At 46.5% G+C, this 22045-nt stretch overlaps 1 protein-coding gene across 1 annotated transcript in view; it reads left to right on the forward strand.

Annotated features, from left to right (window-relative positions):
* The window catches only part of SEC23A (SEC23 homolog A, COPII coat complex component), a 342836-nt gene extending 329704 nt beyond the window's left edge, over window positions 1-13132 (forward strand). The window contains exon 20 of the mRNA XM_082242896.1: window positions 12733-13132. Coding sequence (XP_082099022.1) covers window positions 12733-12822 — 90 coding nt within the window. The 3' untranslated portion in view covers window positions 12823-13132. The remainder of the gene's footprint in view (window positions 1-12732) is intronic.
* Window positions 13133-22045: the final 8913 nt, after the last annotated feature.

The following is a 22045-nucleotide window of genomic DNA, read 5'->3' on the forward strand; positions in this document are numbered from 1 at the left end:
CTGTATCCTAATGACACACAGGAGCGGGTTCCAAAAGAAAAGAATGAGACAGGGACACACATTTCCGTACATCCCGTGCTGATAACAGAGCGCCCTGCACAGGACACACATATCTGCGCTGCATATGAATGGGCCCTAAAGAACCCATGTATATGGAGGCTTAGTGATCTTTCTAGGTATAAGAAAACAGGGATTTCTCTTACGTCCTCCGACAGTCGCCGCCTCCTCTAAGTCATCACTATTGGGTATTGTCATCTGCTCCGCAGGAGTAGCTAGGCATATAGACTTAGTTAAAAACAAAAGGCGTTTGCATGTATACACCCCTGGGGGCTGTCCCATCTGGTCAATACCCCCCTGCAGTGTCCACTCCCAACTCAGTTTTAATTTGCCTAGCGTCAGGAGTAGTTAGGCTTTCCCTGTGCTGGGGCTTCGGTCTCAGCCTATCTTCTTTTTATTTGATTTTCTTGGAAAATGTCAGTTTTTCTTTATTTACTAGCTGTTTATTTGGTCAGCTTTAGTTTTTAGTCGACTCTTCGGATGAAGATGGACATGCGGTGCTGGGATTCGGACTGGCCGCCCTGGTTCACCAGGGCACAGAGGGTCAGATGGACCCCCAGCCCGCCATCGAGCGTTCAGCTATGGTTCTCCCTGGCGTTATGAACGACCCATCCCTGTTCGCTACAGGGATGCAGCTGTGAGGTGGCTACTTCACTGGACGCATCTGCGACTTAACAGTGCAATGTCCCTGTCAGATGAGGACAGCGGCTTTCCGTTCTGTGAGGCTCCCCACGCCATCGTGTACAGGTAAGTGCTTCTGTGTGGGGCCTCTGTGTGGGGCGGCAGTCCTGGTTGCTGTGTGTTCCCCATGTCTGTGCCTTGTGTGATCCCCTGCTGCGATCCCTGCGGGGGTTCGCTTGTACATGCGCTGTGTGTGTTTGAGGGGTCCCCTTCCCTGGGTCACTTAGGTGTTTGGGGGTGCAGACTGTGTAAGGACCGCGGCGGGGTGTCACCGCGCGGTCCGCCATTTTTTACACACTGGGCATGTGAGCTTCTTTATGGGCACAATCTACATGCTGAATTGGTGCCAATAGCCGCCATTTTTGCGGTGGCCGATCGCTCGGTTCGGCCGCATGTCGGCGGCCATTTTGGTGGAGTCTCCCATACGTTCCTATAGGGCAGCCATTTTCCCTGGATCATGCAGCAGATAGTTCAGCCTACTTTCACAGCACTTCCTCTTTCCTCTGAAGCAGGACAGCGATGGCAACACTCTGCGGGGGCTCTGCAGGTTATTGCTCTCAATATATCTCTGTACTGTCGCTTCTGGCTCAGTTTTGTCTCCTTCCTGTTTGGGGGTCTTTTTCTATCTTTATAGCTGGAGCGGTGGGCTGCGCACTCGCAGCGCTTTTAAAGGGACAGCACCTAATTCTTGCACTGTCCGTTTTTTCTCACTTGAGCATGGATTCTCAGGATAGCAAAGTTCCACCAGCTTTGGTGGAGGCCCCCGATTCTCCTGTGGCCCCTCTGAGACATGATTTAGCCGCTGTAGTGGCGACTTTGGGGTCCAATAGGAAAATGCTGATGGCTGAACGTGCTGCTCGTCAGGGACCCAGATGGTCCCTCTCCTCTGATTCAGATGGTGATATGGCTGCTGCGGCTTCGAGCGTGCCCTTTTCAGGGTCCCGCTCATACTTGGACCCCTTGGGGTCTGAGGGGGAGGCTGTGATGGATGGGGTTGATGTCCCCTCCCCGGGGTCGCCTGCAGAGCGGGCGACCATGGACGCATTGATTGTGTCTGTTAGGGACACCTTACATTTGGAAGAGGAGCCCTGTCCTCAGGTGTTCTTGCCGGAGGACTGGCTCCGGGTTTTGCGGGACGGACTCAGGTCCCTCAGGGACAATCCGTCCTCGTCACTCATAGCCTGCATGCGGGGCCTGGGGTTGATGGTGTCGGCCTTCTAGGCGATTCCCTTTGCCCTGTTCCACGCGCGGGCTCTCCGGTCGGAGATCCTGGCCAGGTGGGACAGACTTCCTCAGTCTTTGGATCTGGGTGTCTCCCTGTGTCGCCAGATCAGATTGGCTATTCTATGGTGGATCCAGTCCCCGTCGGTGGTGGAAGGCAAGCCTTTCCAGCCGTTGGTGTGGACAGTGGTTCCCACGGACGCCAGCCTGTCGGGCTGGGGTGGAGTCCTGGGCAACCTGTCTGCCCGGGGTGCTTGGTCGGAGGAGGAGTCCTCCCTCCCGATGAATGTGCTGGAGCTACGAGCGATAAAACTCTGTCTCTTCCAGTGGTCGGACCGTCTCCGGGGCCTTCCTGTCCGCGTACAGACGGACGATGCTACCGCGGTGACTTACATCAGCCACCAGGGGGGCACCAAGAATGTTCGGGCGGCCCGGGAGGTAACCGACATTCTGTCTGGGGCCGAGGATCATGTCCCGGCGATCTCGGCAATTCACGCTCCGGGTGTGCGATTTTGGCAGGCCGACTGTCTGAGCCGCCAGACTCTGGACCAGGGGGTATGGTCACTGCACCCGGAGGTTTTTCAGATGCTGTGTGCGAGGTGGGGATCCCCGGAAGTGGATCTGTTCGCACCCCGGCTAAATCGAAGGGTGGAAGGGTTCATGGCAAGAACGCGCGATCCGTTGGCGGTTGCCTCGGAGGCGTTGGTGGCCCCTTGGCGTCAGTGTCGTCTGATGTACGCCTTTCCTCCGATTCAGCTGCTATCCCAGTTCCTTCGCAGAATGGTATCGGAACCGCACATGGTGATTCTGGTGGCGCCGGACTGGCCTCTCCGGTCCTGGTGCGCCAACGTTGTTCACCTGGCTGTGGTGCCTTCGCGGCGTCTGCCCATGCGGGTAGATCTCCTGTCTCAGGGTCCGATCTTCCATCTTGCTTACAGTCGCTGGTTTAACAGCCTGGCTGTTAAGACCTGTGTCTTGATGGACAAGGGTCTATCCCCTGAGGTTATCCTTACCCTAATCAGGGCTGGGATGTCCTCCTCTGGTTAGATCTATTACTGTACCTGGAAAGCTTTTTTTGCCTGGTGTGGGTCCAGGGGGTTCTCCCCTCGTTCTTCTCGATGTCGAGAATGTTGGCTTTCCTCCGGTCTGGAGTGGATCAGCGCTTGGCGCTGGCCACGATAAAGGGCCAGGTGTCTGCACTGGTTGTCTTTTTCCAGCGCCCTGTGGCGTCTAATTCCTTGAATCGCACCTTCGTTCGAGGTGTGTGGCATTTGGCTCCTCCCAGGAAGGAGCCTTTACCTCCATGGGCCTTGAACTTGTTTCTGTCTGTGTTTTTTCGATGGGCTCCCTTTGAATATATCAGGGAGTTCTCTTTGCCTCTGCTGTCAAGAAGGTCGTTTTTTTGGTGGCGATCACTTTGGCTCGCAGGGTGTCGGAGCTGGTGGCGTTGTCTTGCCGCTCCCCTTACTTGGTAATCCATGGAAAATGGTGGTGTTGAGTACACCTCCGTCTTTTCTTCCCAAGGTGGTCCCTCAATTTCACTTTAATGGAAAAATTGTTCTGCCTTCGCTTTGCACGAAGCCTAGGCATCTGAAGGAGATTGCCTTGCATTCTTTGGATGTTGTCCGGGCGATCTGGTTTTACCTGTCGTCTACAGAATCCTTTCGTGTAACGGATTCCGTGTTTGTTCTTCCTGAGGGATCTTGGAAGGGCATGGCTGCGTCCGCAGCAACTATTGCCAAATGGATCTGACAGTCCATTGAGCAGGCTTATGCTTTGAAGGATTGGGTTCCACCCTTCCCTGTTAAGGCGCACTCTACTAGTTCTGTGAGTATGTCCTGGGCTTGTTGGCATAGGGCCTCGGTGGCCCAGGTGTGCAAGGCTGCGACTTGGTCGCGGGTGCACACTTTCTCAAGTTTCTACAAAGTAGATGTTCTGGCATCAGCTGATGCTTCCTTTGGCCGCAAAGTTCTCATTGCGGCAGTGCCATGTAGGACCCTTGTTTTTTTATGGGTCCCTGGCTGTTGGTATTTGCTTTCCTGGGCGTTTGCTCCTGTTAAACATTGTTTTTTTCTGTTGCCCAGTGGGTTCTCTTACAGTGTATGTAAGGTTCCTTTCTCTGATATGGGTATGGCGTTGCCTCTTCTACGGTTGCGTTTCCCACCCCTCATGTCTATACTGCTTTGGGACATCCCAATAGTGATGACTTAGAGGAGGCGGCGACTGTCGGAGGACGTAAGAGAAAACTGAATTTTTGTAAAATCTTACCTGTAAAATTCCTTTCTCGGAGTCCTCCGACAGTCGCTGCCCCCGCCCCTCTATGGGGTTCTTGTTACTTACTGCTATGCTACCAAACTGATTTGGGAGTGGACACTGCAGGGGGGTATTGACCAGATGGGACAGCCCCCAGGGGTGTATACAAGCAAATGCCTTTTGTTTTTAATTAAGTCTATATGCCTAGCTACTCCTGTGGAGCAGATAACAATACCCAATAGTGATGACTTAGAGGAGGCGGCGACTGTCGGAGGACTCAGAGAAAGGAATTTTACAGGTAAGATTTTACAAAAATTCAGTTTTTACACACGACCCACTAAAGCTGGCCATAGATGGATAGAAATGTGACTGATCCTGCAAGGACCGGGTGAGTTTCAATCCATCTATGGTCATTCCTTTACACTAGCATAGATGTCTCAGCAGAAAGGACCTTAGCTGTGTGGATGGTAGGATCTGCTCAGTTTTTTTGATCAGACACTGATCCATCTATGGCCAGCCTCCAGCTTCCCATATATTATACAATCTGATTGTACAATATCTTTTCGATCTACTACCAACTAAGGCATGCCTGATTGGATACTACTTAAATAATTTTTTTAGGTTTTTCCATCTATTACAAAGTTTTGCTAAATCTAAAGGAGATTGTGAAGAGATTGTACAATCAGATTGTATAGTGTATGCTCACCTTTAGTGTTCTTGTTCATAAGTCACGCAATTTTTTTACTGCATTTTTTGCCACAAAGCAATGCCTATTACACTTTTCTTTGTGCCCCCCCTAAATTTTGAGCACCAGCCGCCACTGCTCACCCCTAAGCATAATAAGCATAAATTCCCTTTTCAAGTCAAAATTCTACCCAAACAATAGTTCTCCCTCCTCCCGGTACTTTCTCCCCCCCCCCCCCCCCAATTTCCCCTCCAAGCACAAATTCTCCCTCTGCAAATTTCCCATTCTAGCACAAATCCTCTCTGCCCCCAAATTTCTCCTTGCACAAACTCCCCCCCCCCCCCAAATTTCCGCTCCCAACACAACCCCCTTCCCTCTTTGACATTTGGCACCTTTTGGGTGAGTGGGTATGCGGTTTTCACAGGTACCCACCTCACTTTGAGCGGAAGTTCTTCCACCCCCCCTTCCTCTCTCCCCGCAGTTTTCTGGGACATGTGGGACCATTCACAGTGCTTAGAACAGCAATCAGCCGGGTGCCCACAGTTAGGATGCTGCTGTCGGGAACCGAACCCCGGCACCCCCTCGGGTGAGTACAGTGCTGGATCCTGGAACAAGTCCATCCAGAATGAGTTTTTTGTTAAAAGTTAAATTTAATATAACTGACTCAACAAAATACTTTTTTTTTTTTTCCACCTCAAACCATGTTTCCAGTTATCTTCTGTGAGCTGCAAAGCACCTACTTCATAAGTGTCGGAGATGTGGGGAGTTGTTGTACAAATCAAAACATTCACATCAGTCTCTGCCCTCAATGAGCTTACAATCTCACATCCTAACTCACATTCATACACCATGGCTAATTTAGACAGGATCCAATTAACCTACCAGCATGTCTTTGGAGTGGGGGAGGAATCTGTGTTACCCTTAGGGAACAGACGCAGGCACAGGGAGAACATGCAAAATCCAGGCAGATGCCTTTAAATTTCTCCCTTTGTGATGGAATCTGTAAATTTTTATCCTGGAAAATTGTGGGTCTGCGTCATAACCTATAGAGACTTTTTTGAGCCTATGTACAGTAAAAACATACCACACACAACATGCAGAACTTTTTTATTATTTTTGCTATAAAGCGCACATATTTTGCCAGGGTTACCATGGTTTTAATATAATTCCAGCATTAAGGCTCTTGTAAACAAAGTGACCAATGTGCACATAAACAAACTAAGCAATACATAAAAGGTTCCAAAATAAGATCATGGTGTTCCTCAGGATTAGTTAAGTATAGCTGGATTTGGTTTGTAAGGCCCTATTTCCAGTAAAGCTTACATTGAGAGCTTGGCAAGTGGTTGCAAACCCTGCTTGTAGGTCCCGGTTCACATTTGTGCGATGCGGGAACGCTGCGAATATGCAGCGTGTTCCCGCATCGCATCCGCACCTCTGGCAGTTCACACTGCTATATGCGATACGCAGGGGGGTGTCAATTAAAAGTTACGACACCCCCAGTTGCGATCGCATATCGCAGTGCAATCTGCAAGTTCGCACAGAATCGGATCACACTAGTGTGAACCACCATGCGATCCGATTCTGCTGTGGATAAAAAAAAAGCCTCATGTGCGAGTTTAGTGCGGATGCACATGAGATTGCATGTAATTTTGGAGCAGTGCGCTCCGAATTACATGCGATCTCCGCGATCGCACAAATGCGAACTGGGGCTCAGTGTCTTGCTAACAGTAGGTGTAAATATATACACAGAGCTTAAAATACATATCAGGGATTCTACACAACAGCGCAAACCATGTTGAGGCTACCCCTGTGTAAAGCTGTATTTGCCTCTCTGACTCACAAGAAAAGCTTCCCAACTGCAGTGTGAGCATACTATAATTGTGATTAATGCAGGGCTTGACAAATTTGCCTGAAATCTAGGAGCCAGCTAAAAAAGTTAGGAGCCAGTTTTTTTTTTTTTAAACGAACAACCAAGCTTTATTTAATAAAACGGATACTAAATTTACACATAAATACGACTAGAACCCCACTCTCCTCTATAGCGCAATTGGATGGAAACAGACTGTCTGTTTCCATCCGATGCCATCTGATCCGATCCATGGGATGGATAGAAAATAGAACCACCATCCGTCTATTTTTGGCGGACAGGATCAGATGGTGGCAGATTACTGCTCCATAGAGGAGACTGAAGGGTCCGATCAGGTCTGCCTGAAAAACTGACAGGCGGACCTGATCAGACAGCCCGTGTGAAAGGGGCCTTCGGCTGTGGCTGTGGCATGGCGATGAGGAAAAAAAAAAAAAGAATATATATATGTATATATATGTATATGTGTGTATGTATATATATATATATATATATGTGTGTATGTATATATATGTGTATATATATATATGTATGTATATATATATATATATATATATATATATGTGTATTTATATATATATATATATATATGTGTGTGTGTGTATATGTGTGTATATATATATATATATTTCTCTATCGCTCATTGACAGACGTAGTCCTCGGTGATTCAACACCCTCGGGTTATGCTGCCCTCTACAGGAGTAGAACTAGACAGGAAAGAAAACGTTCTGCCCACACCCTAGGGGCAGTCCCAGAGGGTATATCCTCTCACTTCCTGCTCTAGCAAATCAGTTTTTTTCTGTCTAGTTAGGAGTAAGGACCTAGATACCTTGCTGGGATCTTCGGTCCTGGCAGGATTTTTTTCTTAGAAAAGATTTTTTAGACAGCTTTTTTCTCCATTGTTCCTGTGAGATCTTCAAGCAAGAAAGCTGAACTGGGCGACGGGCTGGATGTTGAGATCCAGTGGTCACCCCAGTTCAGCCTACGAGCGCGTGCAGGCCATAGCTCCGCGCTGGGTCGGCCGCGACATAGTCCCACTGGACGGGGACTGACCCTGCGAGTTAAACGTCTCGCTGAAACGCCAAAGACCATGAGTCACGGCGTCCGTATTGGTCGACAGCCCTCCTACCTCGGTGGAGAGGGGTACTGTCAGGGGTTGGCGCCCGCCTGGTTCCGGTATGGTGAGTAGTATGTTCCCCCTCTCCCCCTGTCGGGTCTTGTGGTGAACGCGGGCCCCTCTCTGTAATGGTAAGGATGGGTTCCCCTCTATCCTATAACATGTCACAGATCCCCCTAATTGAGTGTGATTTTTGTGTACAAGAAGCCAGGAGGCTTGGTTTGGGAGCTGACAATCTAATTGTAAAAATGTGAAAATGATTGTAGTCAGTGGCAGTACTAGAACTTTACTGTGATAGTATAAGGTATCCTACCTGTCAGAAGCCACAGGGCGATGTCTATACATGTATACTGCATCCCAGATCATTCCTCCAGCTAGCAGATGCCTCCAGACGGCCACGGACCGCCGACCACGCTGACCACAATGAGGGTGAAGGGTTGTGAGGCCGAGATCCTTCTGCAGACATGCCGCTATTCTGTGCAGGCCGCCGCCATTGTCTGGTAGATCGCACGAGGCCGCCATTTTGGTGTAGCCTCGTGTCTCCAGCATGGGGGCGGCCATGTTTGAGGTGACTCAAACACCTCGTGGAGCCAGGGGGAGGCGCCGGCAGGCGTGTTAAGGGGCGGAGCCCCCTCCTTTACCCAGGAAATAGGGCCAAAGACTTCCTGTCTGTAACAGGACAGCACTGAGCAAGCTGATGAAAACTTCTGTGCATCAGGGATGAGCCTTGGGGTCTCTCTCTCTCTCTCTCTCTCTCTCTCTGTGGGGTCCAAAAAGGCAGGTAACACTGAGGGGCGCTGTTGCGACTGGGGGACACACAAAAAAAAAAAAAAAAAAAAGTTTTTTACTTTGTCATTTTTTGTCGCTGGCAAGTGTCTTGTATAATCATTGACCCTGCCGCATAGGTATCCCCACCTGATCCCCTCAAAGTGGCCGCAGGACCCTCCAGTACCTGTTTTTTATGCATTATCGGCAGTTTTGGAGTCTTTGGTATCCCGGGTGGAGGTGGCCTGTCAGCGACGGGGGTCAAGTAGCGATCCCCGCCTACCCCTATTGTTAGATACTTCAGATACGGATTCGGAGCTGGTCAATGCAGTTGCAGGTCCCTCCTAGGGGGCTGTTGTCTCAGGTAATGTCTCCTCAGCAGTGAGGAGCACGTTTCTGCCTCCGCCATAGCACAAGAGTGGTGGATGCACTAGTTGTGTCCGTTCGGGAAACCTTTAGTCTTGAGGTTACACCGGCAGAGGTAGCTGTGACTGAGATTCCTTTTTGGTACTTGTTAGCCTACCAAAAGGGCGAAGGATTTTCCTTTACCCAAATGGGGTCGTTTTGAAATGAACCCCTGTTATTTCCAAACGCATGGCTAGGTGCTATCCGTTTGAGGAATTCCTCTTTATAGGATAGATGGTACCACCTGCTGTCTTGCCACAGACTGTTAGGATAAAAAGGACCTCGTAACTAACGAGGACCTTCCTTTTCTGCTCATAAAGAGTTGTGCGTTCCGCGAGGGCGGGCGATAAGGCGAAACCCTCCAAAGCCCCTTTAGAGGGGTTTCAAAGGGCGCTGGTCGGCTAAACAAAGAGTCCGGCTCAGCCAAACCTTAAGAATATAGCCTGATGCGCCCCTACCCATCTCTGGGGTGGGGGGGTTGTCTTCACCGGTTTCTGGAGGACACAGGATCGAGTTTCGATCACTTCCACCGGTGCGATTCTTCCCTTCTAACATTGAACGGTTTCAGGGGTTCTATTCGAACCTATTCACAATGCCCAGGAAAGAGGGCAAGGTGCGTCCAAATCTGGACTTGGGAAGAAATAGAGTCCATCCGTACAGTGGTGGCCTCCCTGCAGCAGGGGGATTTCCTGGTGTCCATAGACATTTAGGAGGCCTATCTTTATATCCCCATCATCGCAGGACATCAGCGTTTTTTCGCTTTCCCAAAGATCATCCCTGGTTCCCACCAGGAGACTGAACTATCTGGGCCTAAGGTTGGATACATCCTGGGCAAGAGAGTTTCTCCTTGCGGAGAAACTCCAGAAGGTTCAGTCAACGATTCGGATGTTGCTGTCCGTCAATTGGCTGGGACTGATGGTGGCCTTCTTAGAGGCAGTACCGTATACCCAGTCTCATACCCGAATTCTCCTGAAGGAGATTCTTTTTTAATGGAATCAGAATTCCGATTCCCTGGACAATCGGATCCGGTTGAGCGAGCGGACCAGGAAGTCTCCGATGCTCAACCAGGGGAAGTCATTTCTTCCGATAGTATCCAGATTACCAATAGGGTATTGTAACTGAGAGCGATCAGATTTTGTCTGATTTACTGGATCGAGCAGCTCTAGAGCAGCCCGATTCGGATCCAATCGCAGATGGCCTCTTCATCCAGAGGTTTTTCACTAGCTGTCCCTTCATTGGGACATCCCGGATGTGGATCTGTTGGCACCTTGGCTCAACAGGAAGGTGCGGAGGTTTGTAGCTCGCACCGCGATCCTCTAGCGGACGCAGCAGAAACGCTAATCGCCCCGTGGGGGCAGTATCAGCTACGGCATGCCTTCCATCCTCTCAAGTTGCTGCAGGAACTTCTTCGCAGGATAGAGGTGGAGGGAATTCCAGTTATTCTGGAAATTCCGGACTGACCTCGTCGAGCCTGGTACGCCGACTTGGTGAGGCTAGTCGCGGACGCTCCTTGGAGACTTCCTCTCAGGGAGGATTTGCGGTCTCAGGGACCGATCTTCCATCTTGCTTTACAGTCGCTGGCTTAATGGCCTGGCCATTGAGACCCAGGTACTGAAGGACAAGGGAGTGTCAGCTTCAGTTATTCCTACCTCCAGTTAAAGCAAGGAAAGCGACTTCCAGCACATGGAAGTCTTATATTGCGTGGGGTGAATCTATTGGATTTCCCCCACATACCTATTCGGTGACCCGAATTTTGGTCTGTCTGCAACAAGGGGTTGAGCAGAAACTATCCTTGAGCACGATCAAGGGTCAGGTTTTCGACGTTAGCAATCTTCTTTCAAGAAACCTTTGGCTAATCATTCCTTGGTGCGGAATTTCATCCAGGGGGTGCGACATCTGGCTCCGACAGTGCGCGCACCCTTACCGCCTGGGATCTTAACTTAGTGTGGTTGGTTCTTCAGAAACTTCTCTTTGAAGATATTAGGGAGATTCCCTTGCTTACATTATTCCAGGTGGTGGCCATTACTTCTGTACGCAGGGTGTCAGAACTGGCTGCATTATCCTGTCGTTCCCCAGATCTGGTGGTTCATAGGGATAAGGTGGTTCTTCTTCCGAATCCATCCTTCCTTCCTAAAGTGGTTTTCGTAAGTCACTTTTTGTGATCACGGATAGCCCTTGAAGGGGATTGCCTGTGTCTGCCGCGACCATATCTAGATGGATCAGTCAGACGGTGGTACAGGCTTATTCTATTAAGGGTCGGAATCCTCCGTTCCCTGTTAGGGCGCACTTCACTCGAGCGCTCAGTACTTCCTGGGCCTATCGCCATCAGGCGTCAGTGGTCCAGGTATGTAAGGCGGCCACCTGGTCGTCGGTACATACCTTTACAAAATTTTATAAGATTGATGTGATGGCATCGGCGGATGCCTCATTTGGCCGCAAGGTTTTGCAGGCCGCAATTTGAGGAGACCGGTGGTCTACCTCGGGGGTTTTTTCTGTTGAAAAATTTCTGTTGAGTCTCATCATTGAGGATGAGCATTGTAAACTTCTAGTTGGCACCGGTTGGGCCTTCTAGATTGGATTTGATTTCCAATTTCCCACCCCTCATTTGTGGTACTGCTTTGGGACGTCCCGAGGGTGTTGAATCACCGAGGACTACGTCTGTCAATGAGCGATAGAGAAAAATGGATTTTTGTAAAATCTTACCGTAAAATCCTTTTCTCTTAGCTCATTGACAGACGTAGTACCCGCCCCTCTGTTTTTGAGTTGGGTTGGGTTAAATTCTCTAAACACTGCTTTGTGACATAACTGATTTGCTAGAGCAGGAAGTGAGAGGATATACCCTCTGGGACTGCCCCTAGGGTGTGGCCAGAACGTTTTCTTTCCTGTCTAGTTCTACTCCTGTAGAGGGCAGCATAACCCGAGGGTGTTGAATCACCGAGGACTACGTCTGTCAATGACCTAAGAGAAAAGGATTTTACGGTAAGATTTTACAAAAATCCGTGTGTGTGTGTGTGTGTGTATATGTATGTATGTATATATATATGTGTGTGTGTGTGTATATGTATATATATATATATATATAATTTTTTTTAATAATTGGAAAACAAAAATAATAAATTATTTTTTATTTATTTTTTAATAATTTAAAAAAAAAATTTTTTTTTTATTATTTTTTTTTTTTTTAATTTAAAAAATAAATTAATAATAATAACCACACTCCCTGTCCACTTACCTTTAAGCAAAGGTAAGTGGACAGGGAGATGAAGCCTGCAAAAACTTCCCTCTGATCTCCTCTTGGGAAGGAGATGGGAATGCATTGAGAACAGGCAGTGGAAACAGTAATTACAACAGTCATTACTCCCGGCCACCACAAGAGGGTGCCACTACCCCATTGGAAGCCTCTCTCATCTCACAGAAGAAGGCCGAAAAGCCGGGGCCTCAATTTTTGGAGGGCGCGGAAGTCCGTGCACTCGGGGAGGAGGTGGGGGCGCATAAGGGACAGGACACCTCCTGCAGGGCACCCCAGGCGCCAGGTCACTAATTCTAGTCGCAAATGCGATCTGGCGCCCAGGGGTTTGTCGAGCCCTGGATTGATGATCTCTGTAGGTGGGCTCAAGGCCTTCATGTTTTATGGAGAATTTCATTTTTTTACATTTTCATCAATATACAATGTTCTTTTCACAGGAGTCTGGAGCCCCTATTCTCACAGATGATGTCAGTCTGCAAGTTTTCATGGATCATCTGAAGAAACTAGCTGTTTCCAGTGCTGCATAATACAGAACCTTCCTGAATGGACACAATGCTCCGGAAAGCGTTTGGCTTGTAGGTTTTCTTCTTCCCCCACTAGCCTGCATCCTGACATTGCACATGGCACAAGATGCTGGAACGCCAACTGCTCACCCCTCCTGTATTTATTATTATGTATGCACATACCACCTAATCTCTCCTGGCTAGAGTTTGTTAGCTCTTTGTACTTGTTTTATTACTATAACTTTAGTTTAGACTGAACAAATCTTTCATGAGCAAAAGGAACAAAACCAGGCTATTTTTAACCACACAGACATTGTTTCTGACTATTAAACACTACACATCCTTATATCCCAAATTTAACATGTTTACATTTGGGATATATATGGTGAATTCTTTTACAAGTATTGTTTCAAACAGGAATATAAAGGTACGATGGCATTGGTGGAGTGCTGGACCTGAATCTTTTTGAGACACAGTAAGCTTTTTAGAGACGTAAAAAGAATATGAGCAGTAGGTATAGTAGAAGGATGAAAGCATGACAAAAATGTTTAAATTCAAGTAGGGTTTTCTTAATCACTGTAAATATTATAAAATTCATATATAATACGATTTTACACCTTTTCCAGGATTTAAAATTGTATTATAGGGCTCCCATCTTTCTACTATACTTCAAGGCCTCATTCACGCAGGTTTACTTAAGTGTACACCCTTGTGAGGACTGTGTTTGCCCGCACAGGAATATACAGGTGTTCTGTGCATCCACTTGCAGGCAGTCCCATTATTGTCAGTTGAGATGCAGCGGCTGTACAGACACAGCCACTGCTCCCAGTTTGACAGCCGCACACCCAAAGAAAATGACATTGGTTTGCTGACTTGCTGGAATGCAAAGGGCCAGCTTTATATTTAAAATAATAACTTTCATCTCTGCCCTGTGCAGAAAATTGCAGCTTCTTCCACGCACACTTTATGTAAACACAAGTCAGTATTTATGATTATGTTGCACTTGGCCATTTCATTGTTTTCATTCTTGCATGTATTTTCTGTGTTATTTTATGTTTTACATTGATATCTTTCTCTGTCGATGGCATCTCAGATGCCATCTTTCACCAGTAAGCAGGTTCCAAGCTCTGCTTAAAATCTTTTAATTCTATCACACTAAGCCCTTTATAAGAAAACTAGAGGAAAGGGAGGTGCTTGTGTTGCCCATAACAACCCATCTGATGACAGATTTTACATCTGCGGTGCAGATTGAAAACATCTGATTGGTTCCTATGGGCCTGTTGGTTCCTTTTTCATTTTTTTTTTTTTATAAATCCGCCTCATCCTTTTCAAATTACAATTTGGAGGTGTTTACTGCCCCAGTAAAGATGTGTCTGTTCTTAGTTTATCTTTCATATGATGTCAGTTCTGTTTATATGTTTACATCATGATGACTAAATTTTGCTGCCTATAATAAAACATGCATTTTCAGTATAGTTTTTTTTTGGTACGTTCATTGTCACACAGAGTCTTTGTTTCACAAGTGTGATTCTCTGCAGCTTTCTATCATATACTATGGTTGGTGTGTAGCGATAAGGAGTGTCAAGTACAGGAGTGTCTGACATCTTCTCACAGTCATCTGACTACTTCTAATGCAACGCCTGCATTTTGAAGAGAGCTGATCATTTGCCATAGGCAATGCTGAAAAGTCTTATTTCAGACACTTTTTTTTTTTTTTACAGAAGATAATTTAATAGCTCTGCTATTTTCATTTATGTAAGTATGTTATAGTTATAAGAACTTATATCTTTATACCTTTCATTTCTGTATTTCAAACCATTTGAATAAACTGGTATATTCAGAGTACCTCCTTTACATTTGTATGGTGTCCTCTGTCTGTCTAATTTTAAAAATTATCTGAAAAATAATTATTTTCATCCAGAACAGTGAATTTATATTTTAGTATTTTTTCAAAGAATGCAAGTGCCATGCTGTCTAACTGTATGCACTGTACTGTAACTGTGTGTTATATCATTGTGTTATATCATTGGTAAGCAAAGATTGAAGAATTGTACAGCAAGTACATAATGGATATCAAGGGTAGCACAGGTTATGTATGAATTTTCTAGTTCATGGGGTAATGTAGCCACTAGATTATTACTACTAATGAAACATCCATGCACCTCTGCTTTGGAATAGCTGTTTAAGCAGTTAATATGGAGCTTGGAAACTGGGGAAGGTGCCATTTGAATGCTGCTGCTTCGTGAAGTGCCTTTTTCAAGCTACCTTCCCACCAGGGAGAGGAATCACTTCCTTTTTAAAAAGTGCCTTTTCCGTTCATTAGAGTAATACAAAAGGGAGATGTAAAATGTACAAGACTCTATACTTTGAGATGAAAATTGAGATGAGAAATGATCCTTTGAAAATTGTCTCATTTGACGAAATGCATCAGAGCGGAGCCATGCACATGACCGCATATTGGATGTGTCCCCTATGGTAAATTTGATGTGTTTATACAGTGCTGTATTTGACCTTTTTCTATGCGAGTGTAATTTTTTACTTTTAATAAAATAGTGGTGGCTGAGTTCACTTTGTACTTTGTGTGAAAGTAATTAAACATCTTTGGGTGTTCTTGAACCAGATCTACTATCAAGTTATGCACCTGTAGAGAGCCAGGGATTTTCACCCATGTGATTCATGAACTTTCTGTTAGTTTAGGAGATCATAGGACTCTGGTAAGCCTCTATATATCTACCCCAGGCCTGTTGCACTGATGCACAGATTCATCTGTTTTTTTTCTTGTGGAATAATGGGATTATCAGGTGGACTTTGAGCTATAAATGGGCATTGTTTATCCCGTAAGTTATTAATTTTTTTTCTTTTCCCTTTTTTGAATTGTTGTTTCACTATGTTGTCCCTGCACTAAAAGGCCCTGGTTTAAAGGATAAGTCCACATTTTAAGGAATAATTTCACTTTTCATAACAAAAGCAATTTCCAATGCCATTTCTAGCCCAGCCATCCCAATGTGCTTTTCACTCACTTACCTTATCCACAGGGGGTATAACCACTTGCACACTAATTATTCCCAGTGTAAGCTGGGGCGTGGCAGGAAGATGGTGCCGTGAGGAGGCTCGCTGAGGAGCTCCGTGCTCTCCGCAATGGCGTCCGCCCGTAATCAGCGGTAGCCCGGCATATCCCTCCCCGGAAACCTCGCGAGACTTGCGGCTCACCTCGGAGCTCACACACCGCCTCTGAGCGTGGGGACAGCCGAAGCCGGACGGCGTGCAGCTCCGCAAGCAGGGGTACGAGTGGCGGCGGAGGTACGATATTGAAGTCACGAGGGCAACCCCGCGCTAGTTCGGATCCTGACTCTGTGTCTGGAGTGGCGAGCGGAGGCGGTGGGGGCCTTACAGAGGATTGAGAGTCGCTTAACCTCCAGCATGCCGAAGGAGTATATAGCTGTGGAGGAGTGAATGGTGGTGGATTTCCCTCAGAGGCGCAAGCAGAGGAGGACAATTGAATAGTGCTCGTGATCAGCTCATGCAAGCTGGAGAAGTGCCCGGTGTGAGGAGCCAAGGCCTGTCGGTCCGGAGCGTGGATATTTCCACATATTTTCTCCGGGGGTCTCGGAGTGGAGGGGTGGAAGAACGCGCTAGTATGGCGCCAAAGCGGCCGGCTGCAAACACCGAGATGGCGGCAAAAAAAGACACTAAATGCTCAGGTAACAGTAAGGAAATCCAAGAACAACTTATAGGCGGAAAAAGGGATGAGATATCCACAGTTCGTGATGAATGGCCAACAGCACAGTCTCCATCACCTCAAGCCCTGCAAACGCAGCCAGAGAGCTGGAAGGAGATCCTAGCCATGATGCCTACTAAGAAGGACTTGATGGAAATAGCTGCAAACATAGTAAGTTCTTTAACTACTGAAATAACCTCCTTAAAGGGACAGATTAATAATTTGGATGGCAGGATTGTGGTGGTAGAGAATGGTCAAAGTCAGTTAATGCAGAGAGTGGAACATATTGAGGCTGTGCAGAAATCAATGGCTAATAAATTTATCACGCTACAATTACAACAGGATGACGGGGAGAACAGACAACGTCGGAACAATATACGTCTCAGGGGTCTCTCTGAAGATATCTCAAGTACGGAATTAAGGGGTAAGCTCGGTGAAATATTCAATGGCCTACTGGAACGACCCCTTACAGAGGCCATTGAAATAGACAGAGTCCATAGAGTGAGAGCTCCCCGTAGTGTGGGGGCGGATTTCCCCCGGGACGTATTAGCAAGGATTCATTTTTTTGCTCAAAAAGAACAAATTATGTTGAAAGCCTGGGATAGGGGCCCCTTTGATTACGAAGGGTCAAAGATCAGGATCCTGCCAGACCTTTCTAAAAAGACATTAAGAATGCGTGCAGTGGTCAAGCCTTTGCTTGAAGAAATTCGGAAAGCAGGGGCAACGTACCATTGGGGACACCCATTCCACATAAGGATAAAGAAGGAGGACTCTATGTTTATTTTGAGATGGCCTGACCAGTTGCAAGGACTTTTTTCTTTCTTAAAAATACAGCCAATTGAGGTAGCAGACTGGTTAGATGTATTAATACCGTAGAACTAGCTCTCGAGGAATTAAGTAGCAGGAGGGAGAGGGTGGATAGACAGATGGGCCGAAGTCGGGATGTGTTGAATAATTAGCGGGCCAAGTTAATTTAAGTAGATGGGTAGACAGGCATCAGCTATTTGTTAAAGGTAATGGCCGTAATTACGGGGAGGGGGGCTTGCTGGACCATACATACAAGGGGTTGGGGTTAAGGGGTGGAGGGGGGTTGCCATAAGACGGGTCTGGAATTGATAAATCAAGGGGTGTTGTGATATATGATAATGTGGTGAGTTGTGATATAATGTACTATTAATGCGTTGCATGATACCCATTTAGAACCCCCCAAATCCAAACCCACCCGATACAGTTGTGTGAGAAGGGCGGACGCCCGGGGACGCACGGACCCTCGAAGGTCTGTTGTCTTGATTTTTGTCCCTTGTTTTTTTTTTTGTTTTTTTTTTTTTGTTTTTTTTTTTTTTTTTTGTGTGGATGTCGTGTTATTCGTAAAGGTAGTAAGAAGTCCTCCTCACGGCGCGCATCTTGATTGCCCGCCCAAATAGGACGCGTTGTGGTACGCAAGGTCAAGAGTAGACCAAAGTTAGTCAAACACACTGACACACCGGTAGTGGGGGGAGCGGAAGGCGGAGGGGAACGGAGAAGAGGTTAGGGGGGGGGGTCACTCCCCCCTATTTTTTTTTTTTTTCTTCTTTTTCTTTCTCTTCCTTTTGCTTTCTCCTGATTTTTTCTTCTCCTGTCCCTTCCCTCTCTCTCTCCTTCCCCCCTCTCCCGCCCTAGTCCCCGCTGTACTATATAAGTGAAGTTTTAGTGGGAAGGGAGTTGTGAGATTCCTGTCGGTTTAAGTAAGATAGGAATAAAAATAAGACAGGGAAGGATCAGGTAAGAAGGTGGTAGAATGCAAGGTACTAAAATTACGTCCTTAAATGTCAGGGGGCTTTCAACCCCCGAAAAAAGATCACGTTTGCTGCTGGACATGAGACGCAGCCGAACACAGATTGCATTTATTCAAGAAACATACTTTAAACATGAAAAAATTCCGAGGCTACATAATAAGAAATTCCCGTGGGCATACCATGCCCCATCTCCAATATCAAAGTCAAAGGGAGTTAGCATTATTATAGCAAAAGAGGTTGCTTGGACCCATATCGACACGCGCTCAGATCCACAGGGAAGATATTTAATGTTAAAAGGCAAGATTGGGAATAAAATGATCACTCTGGTAAATACATACTTCCCCAACAGTAGCCAGCTGGCTTTTCTATTACTTTTGACACCAATAATCCTTGAATTCCAAGAGGGTTCACTAATTATGGGTGGGGATTTCAATTACGCGGCCGAGCCTATGTTGGATACGTCAGTGGGAACGTCACATTTACCATACGCTCGGTTGAAAAAACTCAGCAGGGAGTTGTCCCTGCTTAGTTTAATTGACCCCTGGAGAATTATGCATCCAGAGGAGAAAGACTATACGTATTTCTCCCCAATACATAATAGATATTCCAGGATTGATCGGATTCTGATTTCACAGACAGAGCTATCCAGAGTAGTGTCGTCCCAGATTGGATTGTCGTCCCAGATTGGATCTTTTTCCATGTCGGATCACTCACCTATCCATATCACAATAAATTTTGAAGCAGGCCCAAAAAGGCCACCGACATGGAGATTGAACGAAATCTTAGTACAATCAATAGAAACAAAAACAGAGATTCAGACAGAATTAGAAAGGTATTTCCAGGAAAACACGAGCGAGCAAGCGACGCCATCGAGCATTTGGGAGGCACACAAGTGTGTCATCAGAGGAGTGATGATACGGTTGGGTGCCAAACGCAAACGTGAAAAAGAGAGAGAGATTGCTGAGTTGTTGGCTCAGATAGAGACTTTGAGTTTAGTGCATAAAAAAACAGTAGCGAAGATACAACTGTCGCCCTTAACGAAGGCCAGGGAAAAACTCAATGAATTGCTATATGAGAGAGTTATGAGATCCTTAGTGGCACAAAAAAGACATTTCTATGAATACTCAGACAAACCGGGGGCGATGCTGGCCCGAGCCTTAAGGGGACCGCAGAAACGAACGGTAATAAACCATATACGTGCAAAAGGGGGACAAAAAATATCTGGAATAGAAGAAATTGCAGAGGAATTTAGTAGATTTTATCAAGGATTATATGACATCGCCTCCTCGGAGCCAGCCAGAGTGGGGGGGGCTGGCTTCGACGAGGCGATCAAATATATCAAAAATTCGGACATGCGGACATTGGAACCGGACCAGGCGAGCGTGATGGAGGAGAGGATTTCAGAGGAAGAGCTTAAGTTGGCCTTGGCGCAGACAAAACCACACAAAGCCCCCGGTCCAGACGGTTTCTCCTTTGTATATTATAAGCAATTTTTTGAGATCCTGAAAGCTCCTCTACTAGCGCATTTGAATTATATTGGGGAGGGAGGAAGTATGCCAATAGATTCTCTACGGGCGTACATCACCCTTATCCACAAAGATGGGAAGGATGCAACGATATGTGGAAGTTACCGTCCAATCTCCTTGCTGAATTTGGATACCAAGTTATTCGCAAGGATGATTGCGAACCGGATTCTGCCATACATACCGAGCCTAATCCATTATGATCAGGTGGGGTTTGTCCCTACAAGAGAGGCGAGGGACAACACCACCCGAGCAGTGGACCTAGTGTACAATGCGCAACGACGGAAAGTGCCAATGATGCTGTTGGCCGTAGACGCCGAGAAGGCTTTTGACAGGGTGGCCTGGAACTTTATCAGGGCCACCCTGACGCACATTGGCCTAGGAGAAAGAATGTTGACTTACATTATGGCATTGTATTCTAGGCCCTCGGCGGCGGTCAGGGTAAATGGGTGGAATTCTGACTTCTTTCAGATTAAAAACGGCACTCGCCAGGGATGTCCTCTGTCCCCACTGATTTTTATTCTTGCGCTAGAGCCCCTTTTGTGGAATATACGTCAAAATGCGGAAATAGCGGGACTTAATGTGGCAAAGGGACAACACAAGGTGGCAGCGTATGCAGATGATCTACTATTTTTTGTGACAGAGCCCGAAAAAACACTCCCACAAATACTAGACACTATTAGTAAATATGGAGAGGTATCCTTTTTCAAAATAAACATATCTAAATCATCGGCATTAAACGTCTCTATGCCTGCAGGAAAATATAAGAACTTGCGGCAATGTTTTCCTTTTCAGTGGAACAATCAATCAATAGAATACCTAGGAATACATATCACTTCAAAACCTTCGGATTTGTTTGAGGTAAATTTCTCCCCACTTCTGAAGATATTGAGGACTGATGTACAGAAATGGCAGACATTGGTATTGTCATGGTTTGGCCGATGTAGTGCTTTAAAAATGAATGTGCTGCTCCGACTTCTGTACGTTATACAAGCTGTGCCAATTACAATACCAATGGCTTTCTTTGTTCAGGTTAAAAGTTTATTTCGAAATTTTATCTGGGCGAAAAAATCTCCCCGTATAGGGATGCAGATCTTAACCCTCCCGAAGGCAAAGGGAGGGGTGGGATTGCCTGACCTGTTACGGTACTATAGGGCGGCCCACCTTATGAGGGTGTATGACTGGCACTGCAACCAATCACACAAACAGTGGGCACATATGGAAAGAGAGATTATGAATTCTCCCACACCAGTTGCCCCATGGACTCCCATTCTGAAAACAGACAAAATACTCTCCCATCCGACAATAGGGGCAACGCTACATATAGCAACAAAACTACAAAACCATCAAGCAGTAGCACCCTCGGTCTCACCCTTGACGCCGTTGGTAGGAGATGCCTCTTTTATTCCTGGGAATACCAATGGGAAAATTATAGAGCTAGCCAAGGCGGGTAGAGCACGTCTGAGGGACGTATGGACTCAAGGTGATCCACCAACTACTGAAGAGATAATGACATGGCCCGAAGGGAAGTTGGACATTTTTAGTGCATTCCAAATCAGACACTATTGTAAACAGCTACAAAATAGTGGGTATATCCCAAGGTCATTAACACCATTTGAGTCTTTATGTGAGGGTGGGGAGCGAATTCCGCATGTACTATCTTACATGTACTCGCTCCTAGGGGGTATACAGGACCTACACCGTCCGAGGTTTGTGCAGAAATGGGAGAAAGATCTTGCTGTCTCTTTCAATCAACAACAAGTAAATAAAATCCTGAGACTCGCTCATAAAGCATCAATTGCCAGCAGATATCAGGAGATTAGTTATAAAGTATTAACCAGATGGTATAGGGTGCCGAGGATCCTGCACAAAATGGATCGAAAACACTCGGACAAATGTTGGCGATGCGGAGAAGAGGGGGGGACTATGATACATATATTTTGGTCATGCCCAGCAATTGGGGAGTTTTGGAACGAGGTGGCCCGAATAATTGAGGAATTAACAACAATTAAGGTAAGAGAAGATCCGGCATTGTGCCTACTACATTGTACGAGTAATTCTATTAAAAGATATAGAAATTCTATTTTGATACATTTATTGAACGCAGCGAAGGCCTGTATACCAGCTATGTGGGGACAGACTCAGAGCCCAACAGTACGTTTGTGGCTCTCCAAAATAAGGGAGATTCAGAGGATGGAATCATTAACTGCAGCACGGTTAAGTATGGAAGA

This window comes from Pelophylax lessonae (assembly GCF_965119305.1).
Source record: "Pelophylax lessonae genome assembly, chromosome: 13".
Lineage (NCBI taxonomy): Eukaryota > Metazoa > Chordata > Amphibia > Anura > Ranidae > Pelophylax > Pelophylax lessonae.